A 26590-nucleotide genomic window follows, 5' to 3' on the forward strand; every position below is an offset into this window, starting at 1 on the left:
AAAATCACCTTAAATTCTGATCTGCTCCTTTGTAACTGTAGTAAGAATAAAATACAAGAACATTTCTCTTCCACTAATGTGGCCCACAGCCAATATTAACCTCAATGAGTAATCTCTAGTTGTATCCTTCTTTACCTGAATTTGTGTCAGCCGTCTCTCTAGTGTGTCTTTGCTACCAAGAGTGCTCTCTGATGATGCCAGTTTATCTTGAATCTCTTTCAACCATAACCACATACTCTGCAATGCCTCCTCCAGAGTGAGATGCTCTTGGAGTGCAAGCTGACATGTTTGTAGCTTCTTCTTGACAGTTTTCACCATGTTTTGATAATTAGTGAGATGCTGAGAAGCCAGGCGCACTTCCCTCCCTGCACCATGGCCTTCTTCATTTAAAGTCTGTGCCATTTGGGACAGGTTATCAAAAGATTCCCTGAAAGAAAATGATGAGACTGAAAATCATTTTCAGAAAGCATATGATATTGCTATAGCAATTATCAGATAATTTCCGGCTGTCAGACTTTCCAGTTCTATATGAACTGCTACCTTTTTGTACGTGCCAAAGCTTCTGAGAACTCCATAGTCTTTGTCAGGTAGGAAGGCATAATGGAAATATCAGGACATTTGTCCAGGATTAGTCACTGACTCTGGGGTTTAGTACAAGGATCGGTAAAAGGGATTAAAATTCTGGGTTTATACAGCCTCAATTAATTTCCATCTACTGAATCACCCTTCCTGATATCCTGTGATTACAGGGAATTTCCATCAGACCAAAATATCTTGCATCAGTCTCCATGGGATAGGTAGTGACTGGGTGTTTTCTTTTAGCACACTGTGTGGCTTGAACAACTGACTACTATTTATGTTCTGCCTAATAATATGCCCAACCTAATAATAAAAAAAAAGAATTTGAACCTAATAATAAAAAAAAAGAATTTGAAAACCACTGTGCACTAAAAAAGGCAATTACTTCATCATCTGTTGGCTAAATCTGAGTTCTAGAAAGATTTCACAGCCAATGTGGATGTTATTTGAACTTTTTTATAAAGTTAGCTATATGTGAAAGGGATTTGTGCTAACCCGGTTTAATATGAGTGTTGCAGGTCAGAAAGAAAATTTTAAAACTGATATAATGATAAGTGCCATTTTTACTACTGATTTTACAATCAATATTGTTAAGATTTTTCTTATGTTTTTCAGTTTCCATTTATGCATGCATTAAGATAAGCTTTTTTTAATGAGAAATGTATCATCATTGAATTTTGGAGATGGCTCCAAATTCTAGTCTCCTTAAAACTGGAAGTATCTGGATTCAGCTTCTTTTAATGGAGCATGTTGCAACACCTTTCTCTTTCTTTCACAAGCACACTTTACCCCAACAGTTTAGTTTCACTGTTGCTTTAGCAGAGGAAAAAGTGAGAATATTTTAGGAAATGTATTTCATACTACCTTGAGTTCAGTAACTCTTCCAGGAACTTTTCAACTTTATGCACCTCCTTTTTCTTCTCAGGAATAAGCTGTTTGTTCTCTCCTAATGCTTCTGCGCTTATTCTTTCTTCCATGTCACGTATCCACAAGCCAAGTTTCTTGTGCTGATCTTCAAAACTATAAAACAGATAAATACTCCCTTAAATTTTTTTCTCAGGTGGAGTGAATTTAGTAGAAGTTGATTCAGTTCTTTCAGTATCCACAAGACCAGGAAAATAAAGCTAGGTATCAATGTTACGCTTCGAGAATAAGAGTTGTACACAAAACATAATTCCACAGTGACTGCTAATCTAAAAATACTCAGCGACTCTCTAAAAACATTCAGCAAAATCATGGGAACTACAGTGAGAACAGAAGCCTCCAAAATTTAAAGTGACAGTGCTTTTATTTATTATTAGGTTCAGTAAAGGCAGACCAAAAGAAAGCTTTTTCCAAATCCTTATAATGATATAGTCTAAGTTTAAAAAATGGGTAAAAGTGGGCTTCTACTCAGTACTGACACTTACAACACCTTAAACGTTGTGCTTTTGATTTCTTCAACAGAACGTAACTGGACTCTCAAGCATTCAGAACTCGGCAAAACAAGTTCTGGCCCTAAGTTTTAAAACCTTTCCCTTCACCATCTCATCTTGCTGTTTTATCCATTACTGCTACTATTACTAACTTTGCTTTAAAGTAGCAACAGTTTTGAATCTAACTGACCTAAAAATACTAACACTCAAAAAATTCCAATCCCGAGTAATAATTTAGCAGAGTTTTCTTATTAGGTTCTTAGGAAATATGTCTGTGTGGAATGGGACAGGACAGACACCAGCTGTGTGAAAAGCATACTATCTTCAAAATCCAGGGCAGAACTTGAAAACTCATCACACCTTTTCCTTCCAGGCAATTCCATTTAAATTATGGAGAATCCAACTGCTGATTTGGGATTGCATGAGTTATGCAGATCTGCATATATGATCCTGACCTGGAATTATCTAACCAAAATAATACCCTTGGAGCAAAATCTCCAAGGGTTGACACGTTTTTATCAGAAAACTTTATTCTGTCTTAAACAGTTGCAAACAAAAAAGCAAACAGGACCAGGGTAACTGGAAATGATTTCAAATTGTTCCCTGTATTTCTGCAGCCAGATAATTTCATGCAGTCCACCTGTGACTGATATTACTCACCTTTCCAGGTGTGACGCACAAGCTTCCAGAGACTTCTTATCATTCAGACACTGGTTGAGGAATTCCTGGAAGTTCTGGTTAGACTTCACGATTTGCTCCTGAATATGGCTCACAACTGGTTTAGGTAAGCAAGCATACAAACTTTCTCCTTCCTTGCAGGCAGCATCTAACTTGTTCTGTCCCTCACTAACAGAATCCAGCACACTCTGTGTAATAAAAGAATACAGTTTAAAATGCATAACTAGATTTAATAAATAAAGATAAGTAATATTTCTATTAGAAGTGGTCAGTTTTCCCCAAGAAGATGAGACATATCTAGCTATGGAAAAAGTTCTGAGCAGATAGTTCAACTAAAAATTTATCAAGCGGTGCTACAATTCACAAAACTGAATTTTCCTACTTGGTTCCAAGGTAGTCCTGTTTTTGTCTGGACAGTTTACTCATGTCCTGAAGATGTTATACATTCCAATAACTAGGTTGTTTGAAGTAGGTGTGCTGCTATTTGTGTGTCAAAAATCTGCATAGATGATAAGATTTGACATGACAGTGATAATCTGAAAGACTGAATAAGCAACCGTGTAAGAAAACAGGAATAGAAAAGAAAGAAGGCAAAAAAAAGGGAAAAAGGATTCAAAAACAGAAACAGGAATAGTCTAGTTACACATATATCTTCCAGAAATTAAATTCTGATCTCTCAGAACAATGAACACAGTTTCCACTGTACTCCCTCTACAGTACGTATTGCTGTCGCCAGCCATTCTTACATTACCTTTTCGGAAACAAAACCAATAAATATTATAACATCTAATTATTTTAGAGATATAATTGGATACATATAGTTAAATTGCTAATTAATGTTTTTAATTGTTCACTATACCTGCAAGTCATGTAGCTTTGCCTCTATGGCTTTGCTGTCTCCAGACCTATCAGATGACTCTTTTACTGCAGCCTTCACACCAGAAAACCATTCCTGGAATTCTTGCATTGAATCTTATTTAATAAAAAAGTACAGAGAAGAGAATATTTTTTTAAGAAGCAGCATTATCCATAATACTATACAGCTGTCTTCCACAGTCCTTTTATTCTTCAGGAACAGGATGTGTATCATTACCTTCAATGACCTTGGGGAGTGGGATTCATTTCACAGAAAGTTAGATGTTTCCACTGTAAATATCCAAATTTGAACAGTCACACTAGCTTCCCTTTATAGTCAATGGGAAAAGATAGGCATTTTCAGTCTATTATATATGTCCTAATTTAATGTATAGATAGTATCTGGATTAGTATGTTAATATACAAGATTTAAAATTGCCTACTCCTCTCCACTGACTATCCAGGGATCCAAAGAAATACTCCAGTTGGGGACATTTAAACTATAAGCATCTGCATTTGGTTATATAAATCTCTTTATGTCAAATACACAGTGTATCTGTAGAAGTACATACTAAGAGTGAAGAGAGGTGGAACTGGGCTTGCCTTTCATGCATATTACACAGTTAAAGTGGAATTCTGTTATAGTAAACCACTTTGTTTCATAGCAGTTATCAAATGAACGTTTGGTAACAGGACTTTTGAAAGGCTCCATACAAAAATAAAGTTGCAGTTGCAGTGACATCACTGGAAACTCTGGCAGATTCCAGAATGATTCATGGCTGTGGGCTAACAGTTCATATTAATAAGACTGAAGACTCACCGAGGAAATGTTTTTCTAAGGACTCTTGCATGCTAGCCTGTGTTCTGCAACAGAGCAGATTTACAGCTTCATACTTCTTTATTAACAAAGTGACAGTGCCACCAAGAGTTTCCAGCTCTACAGAATGATATTTGCGACACAGACTGTTGAGGTTCTCACGGGTTGAGTCAATGCGACTCTGCTGAAGCTGGAGGTCTTTTTGTGTTTCCTGAAAATGAAGTTACAACACAAATATGACGTTTGTAAAGAAACAGAAGAGCCCTCTCTTTTCCTCTTCCTATATGCTCTTTCCTCCTATGGCCTATTGCAAGTCCTAGACACAATGAAGGGAAGAACTACCGGTGCACATTTCCTAAATTTTTTAAGTGAGATGAATCCTTGAAACTAAAGAGCCATCACAGAAGTGAGAGAAATGCTGTTTCTCATGATTTACTACTCTATTTCTAAACAAATTTCAAGGCATACTGAAGGACAACAGTTATTTTCAGTTCAGTCTGAATATACACGTGAGATGCAACAGGACACTGGTACTTGGTGGGATTTCTGAGTGAAAGGGAGTTTTCATCTGACTGCAGAGGAACATTTGTTTGAAAATTAAATTGTCCAGAAGACAGTCATTAAAATGTGCTCAAACCGAAAAAATATCCATGTGTTTTGTCATGTTATGATGAGCATAATTGTATTCAATCAAGAGAGCTCTAGGAGACAAAAGAAGTGCTATATATGAGGACTAAGGAGGACTTCCGAGGTAGAAGTTTGTGTTAAAATTAAACTCAGTCCAGGGTCTTTTACTATGATAAGTTACACATTCATAACCTATATTACAAAGGAGTAAGTGGACTTGTAAACATGCTGGAGTAATGACTGAATAGTTCAATGTAATAAAACCAGTTTTTGTCACAACAAAGATTATAATATTCATTATAATGTTTAAAGAGTTTTGTATCAAATCAGAAAAAATCAAGTTAACAAATAGATCAGAACTTCAGTTCATTGGTAGAACTTAAAAGAGTATCACTGCACTATTTGCTATGATTTTAGCATCTGTGCAGGACATATTGTTAAATTAAAATGAAGTATAATGCTTAGCAAGACTCTGCTAAAAACTAAAGATCACTGCATAAGAAAAAGCATATTCATTTTCTTCAGCACTGACCTTCACTTTATTTAGAGCATCAGGATCCAGGTTACGTGCACAGCATAACAGTGTTTCTTCCACTTCTGTTAACCAGTCTGTCATCTGATCAATAAACTTCTGTAACTGCATCTTCTGAGTACTAAAAGCTTCCAGTGTCTCTTTTGCTGTCTTTGACATTTCTTTGGCATGTTCCAACTTCTGCCTCAAATCTGATTCTATAAACTAAAACCAAAATGTTAGCTATTAAAGCATTTACATAAAGCATTTATTATAGTGAATGTTTATTGATATATATATATATATATATATAAAAGATAGGGAAGTGACACAACGATTATTTTACTCTCTTTACATCTATGAGTAAAGATACCTACATAAATAAAACATGTCAACCATTAAGGATTAAGTTTTAGATATACCGTAATTCAAAGAAAGGATACTAATTTATAAAAATCTAGACTGAAAACTGTTGAAGTTATCTACTTTTGAAAAGTTAAGCAGTTGCTATAAATTTGCCATATATACAGAATATGACCTAAACGCAAATAGCTCCATAAAAAGCATACTTTTTTCTTTCTCAGAAAAAAATTAAAGAAATATGAAGAAAGAATAGTTATGATACATGTAAATAATGTAATATCATCTGTCAGCTTAAAAAAAAAAAGGCAGTACCTGGGAGACAGAAATTTCAGGAGGAATTTCTTAGTTTTTTGAGCACAGTCTGTGATTACCAGTATCTTTATTTTACCTGGAGATCTGCAGGAGGCTCTTGACTATGGATCAGTTCTTTGAGATCTGAAATTTTGGAACTAAGCTGCTCCAACTTCAGCTCTTTAGCCTTGATTTCAGACTGTAAAAGAGATGTGGTCAAAGTTGCTTGCCAAACTACAGGAAGGTTTTAGACCGTCAGAAGTATGCTCCATCAATTGCAAAAATGAAAGAAAATGTAAAAAAAAGTTTAGCAACACTGTTGTTGTAGTTGGTTTCTTCCCTAAAATTCTCCCATCTCTTCTCTTTTATTAGACATAGTTCAGAGATTTTTTTTATCCAGCCATTAAAATAACCACACACATTTTTTAAATTCAAAGTGCACTAACAGCTTTTGTTTCTTAAAACCAGCTGAATAAAGATGGGAATGTAATTGTTTATTTGACTGGAAAAATCTACTGTGGTTGTTAGGTTCCACTTAACGGCATACAGCATATAATACATGTGCTTTCTGGTTTTTATTACAAGGAAGTGAGCTCTCAGAAAAAAAAATTAAACACAAAAATAAGTTTTAACCTCAAAAGGGAACTAAAATGTTCTGCTATATTTGCACTGACATATCTGGACCTTGTAGTTATTATGGTCATATAGATCACAGTTATAAAGAAATATTCTACCTATTAAAAAAAAACAACAAAACAACTAATAGCAAAGTGAAAGAGAAAATAATCATGTATATAATTATTGTTTTTAAGTATTAGGCAAATAATTGTTTTGTTTATCCTATTACCCAAACTTGCTTTCCCAAAAAACTTCAGACAGATCACTCCAATTAAAAGATTGGACAGTAGATTTCAGAAACTACTGAATTTTTACTTAACTTCAGCTAAAGTTGTCTAAAATTTCCATCAGTTTCTCCTGGAACAGTTCAATCCAATGCTATGCTTTCTAAAATTTTTGTGCTTGTAAGAACACATTACCATGTACTGCTAGAGCCAAAATAACTGTGGAACTTAGATTTAGTAAGAAATGTGCTGTTTGTGTTTCTGTCAGAAGCAAATGGCTTCAAAAGAGGACTGGAATGCTGTCAGGTAAACACTGGGTTAGTGGTACCACTACTTGAGCAGGGGATACGGTGATCTACAACACAGCCTTGTCTATATGCCTGATACCACTTGAGATTTTGGTCTAGAACATTTTTATCACTGATTTATGGGTAACCACCTGGAAGTCTTTCAGGAGAACCTCCATTCTCTGACTGTTACTTAAGTTGCTGATGCCTTCATTCAGTTGAGAAATGGACTTATTGCACCATACATCCATTTCGTCTCCAGTTTTGAGGATGTCATCCCACAGAGACACGCTTACACTCAGACGGTCAATGTTGTCTTCAGTTCTTTCAGATACCTTTCAGGAGAGAAGATGTATCAATACCATTCATAAATTAATTTTACATTTATTTTGCAGCCAATTGTAAGACAAGTGCATAAAAAATGATTAGTATGTTTAGGCAAAATAATTTTCTTAGAATTGGGCCTAAGTTCTGAATTATAATTTTGGTTTAGTTACCCATACAATAAAATTAACAAAAATCGTATGTGAATGTTTCTAAATATTTATGTATTTTTTACTGGGACAGTTTTATGTTGAAATAAACGTCATCTTTAAAAACAGCTAGATTTATCTTTCTTATGTAATGTAGTAATTTCCTAATAAAATTGTATAAATATGAAAATATAAAATACTAGCTTTTATGTTTCTCTGCTATAATGTCTTTCTCAACATACAGTGTAGCTTAATACAATTTACTGCCCAATTTATTTAGTCCACTTTACTTTAGTAAAGTAATACTTTGTAAATACTTTAATAAAGTAATATATTTGGTGAGAATCCAATCTAAATTTACACACAGAAGTGTGCACTGAGCAAATTTACACTGTAACATACATACATTATTATAAGACTTTGTTTTAAATTGATCAAATTGATGTCACAACTTTGTTGTACAATGGATGTCAAATCCCTATGATTAACCCTTTGAGATATATACTTCAAAGTAAACTTTAGTAAACAATTGTACTCTAAGATCCTAAGAAAATGCTAATACTATAACCTTAGCCCAACTTAAAAACTGCGTCCATTGTATAAATAACAGATTCTTACATCTAGCCATTTGTCCACAATACAGTTCATGTCTGTTTTGACCGCAGTGGAGTCGCATCTATGTACTCTTTTCAGTTCTGCTAACAAATGTTTTCCTTTATTGGTGAAAGTGTCCAGCTCTTTTTGTTTATCGCTCAGTTCATTCTTGGCAGCTTCATGCTGTGAACATAAATACTTACGTGTTTAATTAAGCCTTGAAGAAAGAAAGAAAAATTCAGTTCTCCAGGCACCCATCCCTAGCCCTGTGGTATATATTATGCATTTGATAATTCTCATTCAGCATACCATCTCATATTTCACTATGCCACAAAAAGCAGAGCAATGATTTTCTCATGAGCATAATCAAATAGTATGATTTTTATTAAAAAAAAAAAAATAAAGCCAATAAGCAGGAATAATAAATTCTGATTTTTTGCCACTTGGTAACCAGTTATCTTTAGGACTTGGGACATATTTTAAAAAAAAAAAGTATTTTTATTTTTCCCATTCTTCAGACTCTACATGTATAAATTGAATAATAAGAACCCATCATTGACTAACTAGTATCTAAAATAAGTTCTGGAATTACAGCAGGGAAAACAGAGGGTGTTGCAAACAAAATTTAGAATTGTAAAACCTGTCACTCCTAGATAGTCTGGAAAATGAAAGTACAGATGTATTCAGAAATAAATTAGTATCTTCAGAGCTACAAAGCCTAGATGCAATTCTAGATGTAGGGTAATATTTCTAAAATACTGTCACTGAAGATGTAACAAAATACTGAGAAAGGATCATAGTAAGCATCTCAGTTTTTTTCTTTAAGAACTATTAGTGATCAGCATTAGAGGTAAGCTACTAATCTGGATGCACTAGGGCCATGTGGCCATGCCTGTTTGTTATGGTAGAAGTTGTGCAAACTATTTATTATGCTCCAACTCCTTCAGGCCTAGATGTGGCCAGTATTGGAACAGGGAATTCCCCACTCTCCAAGACCCACATTAAGGAGGGGAATTATATGGAAGCTAAATGCATTTCTTTGTTAGACTGTTGAGCTCTGATCTGGTTTTCAGTTTTAGTTAAAATTTCTACTATCAAAATGCCATAAATAAACACAGTTTAGAATGAGGTTTATACAGATCACACTGAAGAATTTTTAGCAAGAGCTCACTAGGCTTGAAATTACTCTCTGAATGAAAGGAAAGAATATAACTCAGAACTGGTTATCTTGACAGGCTGATGGATAGCAGAATTTAGAATTTTAGAAGCACCAGTGAAATGAATAGAGTGCAAGGATCCAAATTCCTTATCTCAATGGCTCAATGGCTAGTATCAACATTGTACCCCATGGCATAAGTCATCTTAGAGAAAGAGACACACATAACCCTTCTTTTGTTGACTTTATTCTATGAAAAAAATTACCCAATATGAAAAAAACAGTAAAATATGTTGACTGGAAATACCCTCTTATACTATCATAGTATAAGTATCATATACAAGTATCATTGTATATTCACAATATACTTTATATAAGGACCAATAAGGACAAAATACTTTATATAAGGACCAGATAACTTATGGTTTCCACATAAATTAACATTTTGCATTTCTAGGTGTTAAAACTGTAAATAGCAACCATCAAAACCACATTAATGGATCTTGCCAAATGCTTAAAAAGTACGGTATTATTTCCTTATCTGAATCGGTACTACTTAAACTCTGAATGTCAGTGTGACAAGATTTGACAGTAGATTCAAGGAGCTTAAAACACAGAGCAAGGGCACCTTTAAACTTTTAAAAACCCCATCTAAATCCTTTAAATACCTCAAATGAAAATATATATAATTACCTTTGATAAAGTTCGCTTGATGTCTTCACGGTCCTTCCAAATGGATTTGATCACTGAAGCATTATCAGCACTGTCTATGACTTTCATTATTGTTGTCTTCAAGCTCTGATATTCCTTCATCAGATCAATAAGAATGCAAGACTGCTCCTTTCTGTAATGTGAAAAGGCTGTGTTAAAATCAGTTGCTGTCATGTTTCTGAGGGAAAGAGAGTATGATGTAGGGATTCAGCATGGGAAAATGAGGATGGAGTGACAAACGTGTTTTGGGCAGCTAATAAAATACTAATATTTAAGTTTTGCAAATCACTGTGGGTCCATACATCACAAATAACTTCACTGAAGAGCCAGTATATAGATCACCATTGCATATATATCATATATCAAAGCAACAGACTTGAGCAAAAGCCTGGTTGATACTGGAATTCATGCTTCTCACTTCCTAAGTTTAGCAACTTACTGACTGGAAACCACACTGTAATGATGCTGGCACTCACAGCTCATTTTTTTAACTTGCTCCTTTAACATACAGTTTTTGGTTCGTTTTGTTTTTTTTGTAAATAGAAGCCCAAGTAAAGACAGACAAAATTTATGTACATTGAGGATGATGTAGTACTGAATGAATCCAGCACTCAACTTTACCCTGCAAATTTAAAAAGGAACATTTGAAGTTTTCTTTAAAGATGATGAAGAGGGAGATAAGACAAAAAAAAAAAAAAGGTAAGATTAAACTTTCTTTAGCTTCTTTAGTTCTTTATCGACTTTGATTGATATACAAAACTGTCATATCACTGATTGTACATTGATTGTTACGAGCATGGTCCCTTGGGCAGACATACAGACCTTTTAAGAATGATTTAGGACCACTGAATATCGGGGTTGTCAGAAATACATATTCAACAGAGAAGGAAAATACATGCTAGAAGGACAGTATGTATCTCAATGTATACGTTAGGAGAGTAAATAATAACATGCAACTAAAAACCCAGTATATCTATAAGCACTGCCCTGAGGACTTGTCTGTGGCTTTATTAATAGTATAATCATAAGTATCCTGGTTTATACTGTTTTATCTTCTACTCAGTATTTAACATAGAAGCCCTGTTTTTTATTGGCATTAATATGACAAGAAGATATTAAATGCAAATAACGAGGACTCTTTCCCCCACTAAAAGATCTCTCTCATTTGTCACCTTAAGTCTAAGATCTACTTACTTTTCATGTATAACTTTCTTGGTATCCTCCCACAGAGATTCTAACCGATTTATCTCTTTGTCAATCTCAGAAGCGTGTGCAATGTCTTTTTGGGCTATTTGTTTTGCTTTGTCCATGAGCCACTGGAGTTTGTGTTGGTGAGAATTCAGTTCCTCATCTAACTGGTTAAAGATTCTTAATCTGCAAGTTAAAAGGCAGGTTTAAAGTTTACTTAGCTTCACTTTTTTGCAAGAGAAAGGAGGACAAAATAAGACTGAAACAGTTGCTGTTACTATGCACCAAGTTCCCTTTTTCTAACATTTCCTACGCTATCTTCAGAAAAAAAAGTGTTACCTGGATTTTTTTATGCTACAGCTGGGCTCAGAATGTAATTTTACTACAATTTTGTAGAAATTGCAATTTTTCTACAAAATCTCTACAATTATATAGATATACATATACCTTCACCTCACACGGTGACTTGGAAATATACTCAAATATTTATATAAATACTTTATTATAGTGTTTTCCTTCAGCACATGTACAGTCTATAATTCTGTAAAAGTACAAAAAAGTTATATCGGATCTCTAATAGCTATTTGGAGCTATTAGAAATACCCAAATGTTTCATTTGGACAAAATATGAGACAAAGATTTTCTCAACTGTTCTTGCAAGATAAAAGATTAGCAGCACTTGCTAAGTGTTCTGCTCATGTTCTCCCTCCATCCAAACAGCTCACTTATTTACAAAATTTTATTAAGTAGATGTATGAACTCACGAATGCCTAGCAATTTTCCCAGGCAGAAAACTCACACAGGCCTCCAATGCATAATAAAAAATCTAGAGACTGCAAGCAAATGAAGAAGCACCAATCTCAAGCATTAATACTGTTTTTACCTTTGCTGGAGGGCTTGTAGTGTTGCCTCCTTCAGGCCCTCCTTGTCAGCCTTTTCCTCAATATCGTCAATACTCCTCAGGAGCTGTTCTTTATGTTCCATGAAAGATCTTCGCAAAGCTCCAAGAGCTTCTGCCTCACTCTGTTTGGTTCCCAGCAGGTTTTGAACTGCCTCTAGTTCTAAGTACAGATTATCCACCACAGCCCTGCAGGAAGTCCTCTGCTCAGAAACGCTATGTTTTAGATGATACTGGGCCTTAGTAAGCGAGCCATCCAAACTGATGGCAATAGATTCCAGCTTGTTAAGATTTTGAATTACATTATTGAGTTCCTTCTCCAGTAATTCAGATTTAGCTTTATCCATATTTCCTGTTTTCTCCACTGTCTGCCTCAGCTGGTGGAGCACCCTTGATGCAGCACTATGGAGCTCCAGGAATACTTGCAGCTGATCCAGAGCCTCTTGTCTTTGGCTAGTTATTTGACTTGCCTCCTGAAAGATCTGAAAGCAATCCTCAGTCTTTCCCTGCAATGTCTGCTGGTCTTCTGGGCTACTGAAAGAACACAGTCTATCTACATGTTCCTTCAGACTCTGTAGCTGCTGTTTCTTACTTTCGACTTCCATTGAGTGGTTCTATGGGAAAATAAAAAAATAGAGATGGGTTTCTTCTTCCAATCAAAAGCTCAGAAAACATTTTCATACTAAACTTACAAGCAAAACAAGTACTACTGAGGGCTTTTCAGTAAGAACAGTTCAGTTTTACAGTTTTGCTTTAAACTGGTCAAATAACAGAAATCTGTATGTGACTGCAACACCATGTCTGTTCTCTAACAAATAAATGACCTCATGCTAGTTTTAGATGAGTATTTAGCTGAACACACTGTACAATTTCTCTGTGTTTAATATTTACAACCAAAAGTTTACCTTATTGTGAGATGCAGCTGGTTGTTGATCAGCTGTGCTTATCTCTGAAGTGGCTTGTAGTTCAGTAAGAAACTGCTTAATCCAGTCTGAAAACCTGAGCAGGAGCTCATCAAACTGCCTATGCTCAGCAACAAGAGATTGAAGGAAGTTGATCCTATAGGATATCAGATGTAAATATGAAAGCACTTGATGTAAATTAATCACTTCCCATAATCAGAACCACAGCTGACTGGACAGCATTAAAATTAATGCCAGGTGGAAGGAATGAAGGAAATGTTCATTTATGTGCCAAATGTGATGACTGCCTTGTTGGTTTATTAAATGGACATCAACACAACACCTAGAAGCATCATTTCGGCTCTTTCCTGTTTCCACTGTTTTATTCCTATCAGCTGTTAGAAGTGCCCCAAACAATCAAGGTATGTTCTTCAACTTTTCTTCATGGGGAGTAGTCCCAGCAAAGAGAATGATATTGACAGAAGCTAAACTTCAGTCTTCAGACATAGCAATTCTGTTTGCCCTATCATCTGCAACACTGCGTGTAACATGAGATTCTCATTAATTTAGGCAGGGGTTGAGTAACTGCATGTTCAACTTTCACTGAAGTAAGTGAGGGTCAAGTCTGTTCAGAGGAACACAGTTCAAAGGAAGAGTGTGTCCAGAGGAGTACTCAGTACCTAGCAGAAGTAAGCTTCTAAACCTTGACCTTAGAAAAAGCCTTGTCATTTAACTTTCCATTTCCCTTAGAAATTTCTCTACATGATTTTCAACACAAAATACTATGTACAAGATCATTATATTGTAAAATTATCATATTGATAAATCACCTCAAAGATTATGCCATTGACCAGGGTCTATTACTTAAGCTCCTTTACAAACAGTAAAATATGTATGTTCATCACCAAAGCAATTGAATCTAAATATATGATAACATACCGTTTCAGAAAAGGAAGCAGTGTTCCTGAGCCTAACATGAGCCAGCTGTCTAACAACAGTATTCATGGCATATGAAAACTCCAAAGTGGGTTTAAAAAGATAATACTGAGGCTTCGCACAGGATAAAGCATATAACTGAAAAGCTGCGTTATCTTCATTCCTTGCCCCACACTCCTTCAAACAGAAATCCTCTATCACAAAAAATAGTGAGAGATTACGCCAAAAAGACAGCATGATAAATCTGTGGGATTTTCCACACCCCATTCCTGGGAGCTCAGGGTTCAATATGAATCTTAAACCTTTGTTTTCTTAATGGTAATACTGTAAAAACTGTAATTCAGTATTGAAAATCCTCATCTGAATATTGGTTACTCTCATTTAACATGTAAAAATCAGACTGAAGCACAAACCTTTTATCAACAGTTTGTGGTAAAGCTTTCCACCTCTTATCCAGCTCTTCAAATTTTTCCTTTATTGTTTTCACACAATGTCTGGAAGCCGTTGGGAACAGTGACTCATTTAACTGCAATAGGTTTGCATAGACTGAAGCATGGGACTCAGCATCTGCCCGCAAATCCTGGGAAAACAATGGCATGTACAGCCTTTAGATTAAATATGGCATCATATGTAAAATGATAAAAATTACAAAAAAAATCATTTATGGATTTACAGTACACCACTTTGGGACAAGTGAATGAGTACAGTCAAATCCTTGGAGGAACTGAGGTTTATTGAGACAAACACATATTAGGACTTGAGACCCCTCAGACAGCTAAATCTGCAACTGTAATTCAGTAAGTACAAAAACCCATAGGTGAGGTTTTTTCTCCTTTAGAATCAAGTGCAATCTTTCCACACAGTTCTACTGTGTGATGAAAGTGGCTAAAATAAAGACTAAATTTTGCAATGTATTTTGTACAGCAGTAATTGTAAGGAATTCCAATTGTAAGGAAATGTCACAAATTGGCCCAAGCAACCATGGAAACCAAAACCCAAAGTAATTTTCCTTCTCTCCAGTAATATTTAAAACTGAAATTATGGACTCACTGGAGGGTGCAAAATATTTAAAATTTGGCTAACTGCTTTATATTAATCTAAAAACAAATGGCAAAAATTCCAAGGGAAGGCACACTTTAGAATAGGATGAAAGTCTTGTGTGTCTTAAAAGAATCAGAAATCAAGAGTTTCCTTGTGAATTCCAAATCATTGAGCATTTTGTCATCTGAGCAACTTTCCTCACATGCAATAAAAAGAAAGTAGCATTGTTTCTCCAGAGAAAGTATCCTCTGGCAAGCAGACTTATATCTTTCCTTGACAGATAACAGGTTATACCAGGGCATAATTTTTCTTGAGCCGGCATATTTGCAAATAACATTTTTCCTGTCATTTTCTTGTCTTTGATAGATAACAACAGTGATAATGTAACACTTCCCTAGGAGATTTCTGAAGCCCAGAATCAAGTGACTTGTCAGACTACAATTGAGCAAGTCTATCCTTTAAAAGACACAGAAACAAAACAGGGAAATGTAGGGGGACAATCCTTCAGTTGAAACATACCCGCAGTGACTGCAGTTCACTTTCCAGTTTAACTCTGTCAGCAGAAACATACTGCTCGGAAGGCCTGGCTGTAGCTTCACACCCCTCCAACCAGGTCAGGAACACAGACAGCTCCTTCTCCTGCCTAACAAAACCACAATTCAGAGTTACCAACTCAAATCATCCCTCAGTCTTACACACTGACCACAAGGTCTCTGTGTCCATCATAACAGATGTGAGAATCTACTCACTTCTGCCACTGAGCCAGAAGAGTTTCTAATAAGGTTTGTTTCTCTTTAGCATTTTCCAGCACCTTTTCATATTTCTGCTGTAATACTGTAACCTCCTGAGCAGCTTTTTCTCTGTTGGCCACCTTTCGGGCACAGGCTGAGATAGAGGCCAGAGTGTTGCTCAGTTTTTCCACAGTATGACAAAGGTCCTAATGAACATGTAAAAGAAACAGAGGTGAGATGCATAAACAACAGAGCTATGGTAATGATGATGCAAAAAATCTGTACTTCTACTCAAAGTCTGAAGTGATGCTACATCCACCAGATCATGAAGTCACTGCATAGCTTACATTTCACTCAGATCTGTCCTAGATACATGCCCCACGCATGTCAATGAAATAGCCTGTAGTAGGGAGAATCTTTCCTAAGAACAGTGTTAAAAGCAAAAGTCAGCAACAAAAGGGTCAGATCTTCTGAATGGACATGAGACATGACCATTTAGGACAAGCTCTGAATTCCCTAATATTTATCTAAGATTTGCTCTAATTTGCACACGTACAGTAAGTACAAAAGCGCAGTTCAACATGTGAGGACTGCCAGACATGCAGCCCATGTCATGATATGAGAGAGGCAGGGAACAATTACTGTGAAATTTTGTCAGCATTTCTTTTACAGAAATGGCATCTGAAGTTGACTAGACTTTACAGTATCGCCATTTCCAGGCAGATGGGAAACTCGTTCATATGGAAATGATTGAAAGGTAGTACTATGAGTTAGTTAGAAAAAACACAAAATGAAATTTTTATTTTAGAATTAAGGCCACTAAAGTTCCAAATCAAAAGTGTGCAATAATAACAGTAGTAATGAGTATAATTACAGTCATGAAAGAAAGCATATGTAAGAGGAAAGGTGAATAGTACAGCAACAACCAGCTAATGTTTAAACTAAATAATAAACATTACTTTCATCGTGATCCCATAGGAAGGACAACAGTTTACATTGCATACTCAGCATATGCAAAGTGTTTAAAAGCCAGTAACAATAATGATTACATTTGCTGTCTGAATAAATGATCCGTATGTAAAATATTTTTTCTCTATGAGTATCAAGCTTTTTTGAAGCAGAAAGGCCAGTTCTTCCTTTAATATAGCCTTTACAAGTAGTTACCACTAAATTCAGAAGAAATTACATGTATTTTACTGCAAGAACAGTATGAATAAAAGTTTTTATTTTCTTAGAAAGAAAATTAATGATTCTTGTTGGAGAATACATTACAAACTTATAGACACAGATAAAAATGCTACACCAAATTCCAGGATTTGGGATGGATTTTTAGTAGCCCAAACACCCATGGATTTCTGGCATCACAGATAAAAGTTTGTCAGTTGAAACTCTGTCCAGTCTATGCACTGTCCAAGAGAAATTACTTCCAATAAGGTATTTTTTTTAAAAATCACAGATTTCTATAAAGATCCAAGCTTCATTAAAATCTTTGAGGAAAAATTGCCTAATAGATGTTTCTTGATGAAAAATCCTCTATTTTTCATAATGCTTTAGATGCATAAAAATAAAACCAAGAAACTGAGGGATTAATTCAGGCTTTTAGGCTTTCCTTTCTCTAGAGTGGGGAAAAAATCTCTCCAAGCCTGTCTGAAATGGTGCAAAGAAATAGCTGAGGAAGCCTGCATAAGCCTTCCCTATGGCTGTCCAGTGTGACAGGCAGCCCTTGCAGCCTCCTGCCAACTCCCTGCCTGGTGTAATATCAGACAGCCCCTGTTCTGGAGGTTATTGGCATTTCTGTGAGGAGATTAATGTGGCACTGTTTCCCTGGACTTGTGTCAGGAATCTCTGGCCACACGCTCACCGTGTAATCCTGAAGGGCTGCATATGTTGCTGATGATGAAGAGCATGATGTTAGAGGTTCAGCTAGCTTAGCTTCAAATTCAGACACTGTCTGCTGCACCTATGAAGAAAAGGCAAACCAGAGAGTCTAAAACCAGCAGGAAATGCATAACAAATGCCTTAAGTGTAATCTTTTAAATATTTAGTGCTAAGAGAATATTATATCCTAAGCTTTTACAGTGCTGAGTGCCTTTGAAGTCACAAGATGCTAACTGTGCTCAGCTATTTAGGACTGGGGCAATAACAATAATTATTTTCCTTATGACCTACAAACAACCCAAGATTATTGAAGTTAAATTGTTTATAAGAAGTATAGATGTGGTTTATTTGTGCAACATAAAGGATAATCACTTAGGTTTTCTAAAAGCAAGCATAATGTTTTGAGCATGTATATTTTAGTGTCTTCCTAAACCTGCCTTTTAATTTATTCAAAGCACAAATTTACACAGGGAGGTCTTGCAATTACTTTATGAAGTTACTCATGTATTCTAGCCCATCCTATAATATTTTATATTCAATTTTGGAAGAATAAAGAGTAAATGTATAAACTGCTGCAAAAAATCCGTTAGATTTTGCATTATCTACCTGTTTAAGACTTTCTTCGTATTTCTGCTGCACTGATGCATTCCCTGTGATTGTTCCTTCCAGTCTCTGTGCATGATCTCTTAGCTCTTCCCAATACCTTTTGACTTGAGTCAGTTTGGCTTTAATATGTGCACATTCTCCAGAGGTAATAAACTGGGAAAAAGACTTGGCTTCCTCTTCTAGCTTTGAGATTCCAGTTATTTTACCATCTATTTCTTTATTAATAACCTAAAATGTAAAGTAATAGTAAATAGTAAATAATAGGATTTTAATTATCAGAACATTATTTTCTGCTTCATTCTTTTACCTGAGTTACTAATACTCTTCATTTAAAAAGTAAATAAGAAGAGAGTTCATTGACTACTTGAAATAAGTAGTTACAACAGTAACTAATATGACCTGTAAATTCCTTTTTTTTTCCTTGAAATTTGCACTGGAAAAGGTTTAGAAAACAGCTTGCCCTAAAACCAGTATCTATAAAGAGCAACTAGAAATGGCTGAGGTGAATATTTTCATAAGCAGACAAGATGGTTCATATTTTCACAGCAAATTAATACACAATTCTCTTAAAGATTCAAAATAAATACAAGATGAGAAAAAGTAAGTGTGTAACTGTAAACAATACCGTTAAGGAGCTGAACCCTAACAGGTGATTACTTGTGTTTAATAAGTTTTTAAGCCCTTACAAAATAAAACATTATACGATTTAAAAACCAGTAAAGATTCTTTTAATTTTCTAATTTAAAATTCTATGGCTTAATAAAGAATAAAATAAATTACATTATGAGGTAGGTTGAATGTGGCCCAGGCAAAGGATTAAATAAAGAACCACATTACTGTATAAATAGGAAATCATGAAACAAGGGTGATGCTACTTTTGGTACTTTTCAGCTGCCTCCTACATCAGTTAGTAAATGCATAAAGGCAAACTAGCTCTGGCTTTACATTTTGTCAGCTGTATGCCAGCAACTGTTTCCTATTATTTTGCACTTGTTTTTATTGCAAAACGGAGGCAAACCTGAAAGCTACAACACCCAAGACAGAAACTTGTACTGTTTCATATTCAGGGGCTATTAAGTAAACATCAGTGAACTGAAGATTTTTTTTCCACAACAGAATTCTTTTAATTTCTCCTGATTCAGCATGTCCATGGAGTTCTTCTCAGAAGCCGTGAATAACACTCATTGGGAGGGAACTGAAAGAGCAAAGACTACTCTTTGAGATTGAAATAGGCAATAGCATTCCAACTTAAAAATGTTAAGATATGTATGTAATCAATTAAAACCTTCCTGAAAATGCACTCTCGAAAGTACAGAAAGTGCCCGCCTTCTGCTATAATTGTGCTAAAAATATGGTATTTTTCTTGCTGCTATAAAGCTCAGGAGTGGCTTACTGCAAAATTCAGTCTAGAATTAGCAGGATGACAGTACAGAAAAAATGTGGAGCTGGAAGCATTTACAGTGTCTCTTTATGCAATATATTCTGAATTAATTCAGATTAAAAAATATCCTTTTTTTTTTGCATGAGAATATGGTGCTGAGGAAAAATACTGTATTTGCAGCCCTGAAGCTGAAATTATCTAACAATGCAGCAGATACAAATGAGGCAGCGCTTTTTTACTCCCACGCTATTCTGTTAAATTCACTTGGTTACATAAAAGAAGGTGGATAATTGAGGCCTTCAAACTCTCACCAAGTCTGCCACCAATGGTAACTGCTTGCAAATACTGTTATTTTGTTCCATCTGGAACTTTGCAGAAATGTGTAGGTGAAAATCTGGCTCTGCTGAAGTCATTGGAGTTTTGCAATCAATGTCACCAAGAGTAGACTATTATCACCAGTATGATAACTGTTTGTCGGACCCCAGGTTTTTTATCTGTTCAGCCAAGGTATCAGGGATTTTTTATGCATATGTCTCATGCTGCAATATTCCTTACTATGGTGTTGCACTAGAAATCATGAACTAAGTATGCTGGTTAGTGTGGTGACAGAGTAACTGATCAGGAAACTTACAACAAAACATAACTAATTCTTCAAAATCAGGAACAAAGCAGTGCTGCTGAAGAAGACCTCAAGCTATGCCTATACACGGAGGTTAGATGACTCATTTCATGTATCACAGTTCATAAAGCCCATTGGTTCACTTAAGTTACAATGATGTACCCTAGGCCTTACTGGAGGATTTTCTCTACTTCATGTCTGTTCACTCAGACGTTTATAAATATTACCTGCTGACCATTTTCCCTCTGTCACGATGTTTAAATGAGGAAAAGTTACGGTGGAATTTTCAGAAACTTGCAATGCAGTGTAAAAATTTCTGCTTATCTGCATATACAGCAAAGAACAGCTTTTCTGAGAAATTGGCCTGAATGGGCTAGTTGGGCTTAAGTAGGCTCCATTTACACAGACAAGAACTGTTACACTGTATGCATAGTAATATAATTTGATGTACTTGTTTTCTATCTTAAACACTGGAATCCTATTCCCTAAGTAATGAAAAGCAAAATAAAATGACAATGTATGCCAGTGGGTAAGTGTGTATATGTTACTTCACAAGAAAATTGGTTTTGAGTTGCCATGGCAACAAAGTAAGAACTCAAATATTATTTTATTCTTCACTGATGAAATTGAGAGATTTTATTTATTTGGTGTATGTACAGATGTGATGAGATTAAGAATAAAGATGTGATGAGATTAAGAACAGGAAAACCTGCTGCCATACTGTTTTCTGTCACATGAAACAAGTGCCTTATGGGATACTTTGGAAATACTTAGTGTCAATCTGGTCCATGACTGCAAGCAGCTGCACACCTGTGCACTTTCTGAAGAGCAAGTAGGTCACAGAGTAAAGAAAATGATGGTGGTCACTGCATAATGAAAAACTCTGTCCCCTTAAAAACATGCAGGTTCAGAGAAGGTACATTTTTATTTGCAGTAGGATATCAAGTCAGCCCTTGAAATGCAATGCTTGAAGACAATATGCACCTTTAGTTAGCAATAAAAAAACTAAATGTGTATCTACAGGAATGTACACAGAATTTAAGACAAAGTAAATATAATAGAAATAAATGGTATGTAGTTTTGCAAGCTATCAGGAGCAATAGTTTCTTTATTGTTTCAGAATAAAAGGTACATAAATCAAGTTATATCTTTAGCTTGCAAGATTAAAACCAAGTTCTATATCCACTAGCTGATGCATGATTTGAAATAAAGAAGCATTATACACCTTGTATTTATGTAGCTATTTTGTACACCAGTTGAGATTACTCAAAAAATAAGAACAGTATAAATTAAATATTTTAACCATACACAAAAAGGCTACATATATGTAAATGAAACACTAAAAGACAAGGCAGCCTGTAAGAATTTTTCCTTCGGTTTATGTAAAACTTTACTGCTAGGTATATTTGTGGACAAAGCATGCCATCATTATCATGGTAGTTCCGAGACATGTAAAATGTCTGTTCTCCCCTTTGGCTTCTAGCAAAATGACAGACAAATGGGCTTTTAATGCTAAACGTAACAAGAACTAATCACCTTGATTTGGCTGATCTGTATGTCCAAAGGAGATGATGATGTTTCCAAAGTTTCCAGTTCTTTTTCTTGTTCAGCTATCCAGATGGACAGAGCTTCAAAATTACTGCCAAAATGATCCCACTTGTTTTTCACCATTTCCATGCTTTTAATACTAAAATTAACCAAATTAATTAGAGAGAATAAACAGTTTAATATAATGAAGCTGCCCATATTCTTGCTAGAATAAAAATGTAACTTACTAAATCTACAGGAGGGTCATTTTAATAACTCCAGATTTTAGAGGACTGAGTGGTGTGCCTAAATTCAAACTTGATGCTTCTCTCTTAGACTGTGCACTCAAACTGTGCACTCAAACAGTTGCATTAGCCACAGAGAGGACAGGAAGAGGTGAAACAGTACGGCTTCACTCATCAGCTGTACATCAAGAATCTCATTATAGCAGGAAGAAAATGAAAAGTTACATAAATACGATTTCTATGAAATAATATGGAATTTTGATTATATGAGATGTCCAAAAATTGAGATAATTGAATGCATAGATGTTAGCAATTTAGTCACTAGAACAGAATGAATAAAACCAGTACATTGTGGGTGTGGATAGAGTCTTGACTGCTTTATTATAACAGTAATCTTCCCATTTTATAGGAAGCTGGTGTTTCCTGAGGCAATATTAAATATCAAGCCAAAGAATCAACAACAGACACCCAGCTACCTCAAAGTTAATAGTTATATTCTTTGAAACATACATTATAGGTATGTTAAACAGAGACAAATTGTGATGTATTCTCATCTATCTTGCACAGCAAACAATGCACCCTTCTTTTTGGTCACAAGTAAGTATAACATTTTTGTAAGGCCTAGCAGCACTGACTTCCAGTATACAAGTTTCTGCCCCTTTCAAATCATTGTAAAGAAACCAGTGCTAATGCAGGCCCTATACACAGCTTGCAAAACATGCATTTTCTATTTCACTGAAAATATTAAAATTTCATCAGAGAAGTCTGAATATTATGAAATTCCAAAATACATTTTCCTTTAAATATAGCCTTAAAAACCATTCCATGTCAAAAAGTTTTTGGTTTAATTTCTTTTTTCCACATCATTAAAGCTAGAGGAAGCTTTAAGAAAATATGTAGTCTAAAAATGTAAAATTTCACCTTTTTTCTTTTTTTTTTTAATTAATTAAAAAAAAAGCAATGTCAACAGCCATTTACTGACAAGAGTGTATTCAAGTTATTTGTAGGAAAATAATGTGCAAAAATATTTCTCTCAAGTCCAGTCCAAGAAAATACAGCTGGAAATCAGAATTGAGGGACTAAATCAGTGGCACAATGACTGAAAATCCTTTGCTTTTGTATCTGCCTTCCTTATCGTTGTAAGGAAGCTATAGACTGTAAAGAATATAGTCCCAAACACACTGCACAGCCATGCATGATCTACTTGGGAAACAGATGGACTAAGTTTGATCTATAGATAACTATGGAGAGCTGCTCATATTTTAATTTCCCTTTTCCTGTTCATTGGTATTGTATGTACCACATGTATTTGGAATACCTGCACTTTAAATTACTCAGCCAAGATTTTTATTGACTATGTGAGTTACAACGTAAACTTACATGCTTATCATATGTTCTGTAGATTCACTATAGAGAATTGTAGATATTTGCGTGTTTTGCAGAAAGGATTTATTTTTTATTATCTGTCACAGTACCAAAGGCATTCTCTATAATCGATACATTCAACTAAAACCTATTTCATATCTATATTAAAAGGCGGTATCAATGATGGCTTTCATTTAAAAATAGATTACATTATTTAAAAAGTGAATATTCATTGTTGGACAGGTGAATTTCTTGAACTGAAAAGTCAATTAGTTTTCTCTCTAATGTTGGAGAAAGTTTGTATAAAGTATTCATTAAGATATGGTAGAAATCATGGAGAAATTAATGGACAAAAAATGGAAACATGTTGGAGAAAGTGCTATGTAAAATTTAGACCACCAATAATCAGAAAGTTACATCTGCTGCATAGGCTAGTTGTTCTGGTTTACAACAGCTCTTTTACATTGGGAACAAAATGGCACCAAATTAGTCAGATTATAAAACAATGGTCAGTACGGGGAAACTAATCATGGGGGCATTGCTGTTTTCTCATATTCAGATAGAGGTGGTAATACCTGCTTAAACTTATACGTCAGATTATTCTACATAGTAATTCCAGTAAGACAGCTACAGAATTGGCACAAGTATCCATGATTTGTGTACTGGATTTAATATATGCAAAAATACTAATTTCATCCACACATACGAATCTGTGTGTATATAGATAAAACAAAAATAGCAGCGATTGAAGTTGAGTAACTTGAGTTCAATAACAGTTACTCACTTGAGAAAAGGGATGAAATTCTTACAGATAGAAAAACCCAAAACAGTTACAGGATTTAACCACATTTTCTCGGAGTCTGAACTTTCAATTTTTAAGCAAAATTTGGCATATGATGCCTTTGTTCTTTGCAGCAGCAGAAGCAGCTTTTGATATTGCCCATGAAATAAAATCGGGGCATTTAGCTAAAATGAAGGCACTTCTTGACATTCCTATAAACAAAGTGGAATACTGAAACTGAGGCAAATATTGTAAATGTGCTGTTCTCATACTTGCACTCTTCCTAAAGGGTCTAGTACCTCAAGAATGAGTTTAATTAACTCTTCTTCTCAAGACTGGGCCTTAAAGATAAGTGACAGGCTAAATGTAACTAGCTGGTTTTATAACTTATGTATTATAAAAAAATTATTTTCTTTATTTGTACGTACTCTTATGACATATTTGGTACTATAACCTGGTTGCTATGCCACTGCAAGCTGTAAATGACAGAGCTGAGACAACACAAAATGCTGATAAGGTATTTTAGAAATCTGATACAATCCTATAGTGGATAATAAATATTAGGACTTGTTAAGAACATACTCTTCTTCAAGAGTAGCTTCCACTTTTTTCACTTGTTCTTGGATTGATTTTGCCTGCTGCTGAAGGAACTGCTTGCTCTTTGAACCAAGCTGTATCTCAGAAGAATTCTTCACCAGATTCTCAGCCTGCATTGCCATTGCTTCAGTCTGTTTAGAAAGTTCCTGTAAGGGTGCAAGATACATTAATGCAACTATGAGCAGTTTCATATATTTACACAAAATATTTTTCCCAAATGTTTGTGCTTGGAAAAAGTGTATGTTTCCTACATACAGGTTTTAAATGTGTAGACACATAAAAACAGTATCTGAAAAAAGTTACTTTCATGTTGCAGTTAAGAAATGTTTAATCAAGCAAACTAGCTTGAAGAAAATTTAGCAAGGGAAACTGCATGTCCAAAAGTTTTAAGCTCAACCAATCCATTTATTCTGTAGCTTTTCAGTAAATTTATTGGTGAATTGTGGATTATATGCATATTTATTTAATCTTTAGATCTTACCCTTTACAGAGAGGATTTTGCAGCATCTCGTAGCTTGAACTCTCACTTTGTTTAGCAACTATTTTCTGCCACAAACATTAAATCTATACCCCAGAACAATGGATAAGCATAACCAAGATACGTAGCATTTAGTATCAGATTAATCAAATGGTAAATCAGTGTGAAAAGCATGGCACTTAGGAAAGCAAATCACTACAATTACTTCTACATTAGTAAATAAAATAGGCTGAATAATTCTGTGTTACTAAGGACAAGCGACAAGTTATGGGTCACGTCCATATTGCAGAAACCTCTCCTTTTTCTCCCAGGTCAAAAAAAGTGATAGAAAGTCCACGCAACCTTGCCAAAGAACACTCAACAGATATTGATATGCTAGTGCTTGACACTGTTTAATTTACTAATACAGATGATTACTGAGCATAAAATGGGAAGTCCTCAAAGTCATTTTAACTTCCATATGTGTGCTTCAGATGCAGATCTTGAATAATTCTTCATATTTTCATAAAATAACTTTTTACCTATAAACAGTTTATGCAGTCTCTCCTCTGTGTACGCAATTTGCACCAGTATTAATGGGAATCCATGCAAAGACTGAAGGCAATATGTTCACTACATGTTAACAAGCAAGGCAGAAAGATATCTCACTTCCTGTATTTCACACAGTGAATACCTTTGTCTGATCCAGTTCTGAGGAGAGGCTCTCTAAACTGCTAAAGTTTAAGATACGTTCAAGTGCAGAGCTTGCTTGATTGAGATATTTTACTACTGTTTCTTTGTCTCTTTCAAACTGCTCCCATTTATTTATGGTGACCTACAAAAACAAATAAACAAACAAAACCAAAACAGGAATAAAAAGACAAAAAGATCAAAGAGGAGAAAAAAAAAAAAGAACTGTATGTTACTGAAGAAGGAAAAAATATAAAAAACTGGCATAAAATAAAACAATTTCACCTGAAATGCCATCTACTCAACAGATGAAACTGTTCTGAACCCAATAAAAGGAAACTTTTCCCTTGAATTTTGGCTGATTCATGCTGCACTGTGCAAAAAAAGGTGCCAGAAATATTCAAGTCTTATATTTGAATGTCCTAAAAGAATTTCTGAACTAATAAACACCAGTACTTATGCTTATGGTGACAGGTAGTCAACAATATCCAAAAGCATCTTCAAGTTCTCTAACGCAATAACTTACAGTGAAATGGTAGAAGAAAATCT

At 35.0% G+C, this 26590-nt stretch overlaps 1 protein-coding gene across 16 annotated transcripts in view; it reads right to left on the reverse strand.

The window, feature by feature from the left end:
• SYNE1 (spectrin repeat containing nuclear envelope protein 1) overlaps window positions 1–26590 on the reverse strand; it is a 291988-nt gene that overhangs the window by 159952 nt on the left and 105446 nt on the right. For all 16 annotated transcript variants that reach the window (XM_061471557.1, XM_061471555.1, XM_061471566.1 and 13 more), the window contains 21 exons: window positions 26046–26186; window positions 24880–25040; window positions 21916–22066; window positions 18380–18607; window positions 17757–17855; window positions 15914–16101; window positions 15684–15807; window positions 14537–14703; window positions 13191–13344; window positions 12271–12899; window positions 11394–11573; window positions 10182–10332; window positions 8357–8515; window positions 7418–7600; window positions 6234–6335; window positions 5504–5707; window positions 4348–4555; window positions 3532–3644; window positions 2655–2860; window positions 1444–1599; window positions 136–427 (listed from right to left, as the gene is read on the reverse strand). In XM_061471557.1, coding sequence (XP_061327541.1) covers window positions 136–427; window positions 1444–1599; window positions 2655–2860; window positions 3532–3644; window positions 4348–4555; window positions 5504–5707; window positions 6234–6335; window positions 7418–7600; window positions 8357–8515; window positions 10182–10332; window positions 11394–11573; window positions 12271–12899; window positions 13191–13344; window positions 14537–14703; window positions 15684–15807; window positions 15914–16101; window positions 17757–17855; window positions 18380–18607; window positions 21916–22066; window positions 24880–25040; window positions 26046–26186 — 3996 coding nt within the window. The remainder of the gene's footprint in view (window positions 1–135; window positions 428–1443; window positions 1600–2654; window positions 2861–3531; window positions 3645–4347; window positions 4556–5503; window positions 5708–6233; window positions 6336–7417; window positions 7601–8356; window positions 8516–10181; window positions 10333–11393; window positions 11574–12270; window positions 12900–13190; window positions 13345–14536; window positions 14704–15683; window positions 15808–15913; window positions 16102–17756; window positions 17856–18379; window positions 18608–21915; window positions 22067–24879; window positions 25041–26045; window positions 26187–26590) is intronic.

The sequence above is a fragment of the Pezoporus flaviventris genome, unplaced genomic scaffold, assembly GCF_033815535.1.
Source record: "Pezoporus flaviventris isolate CSIRO_AGI_PZ_B2104156 unplaced genomic scaffold, CSIRO_AGI_Pfla_v1 ptg000066l, whole genome shotgun sequence".
NCBI classification, from domain to species: Eukaryota; Metazoa; Chordata; class Aves; order Psittaciformes; family Psittacidae; genus Pezoporus; species Pezoporus flaviventris.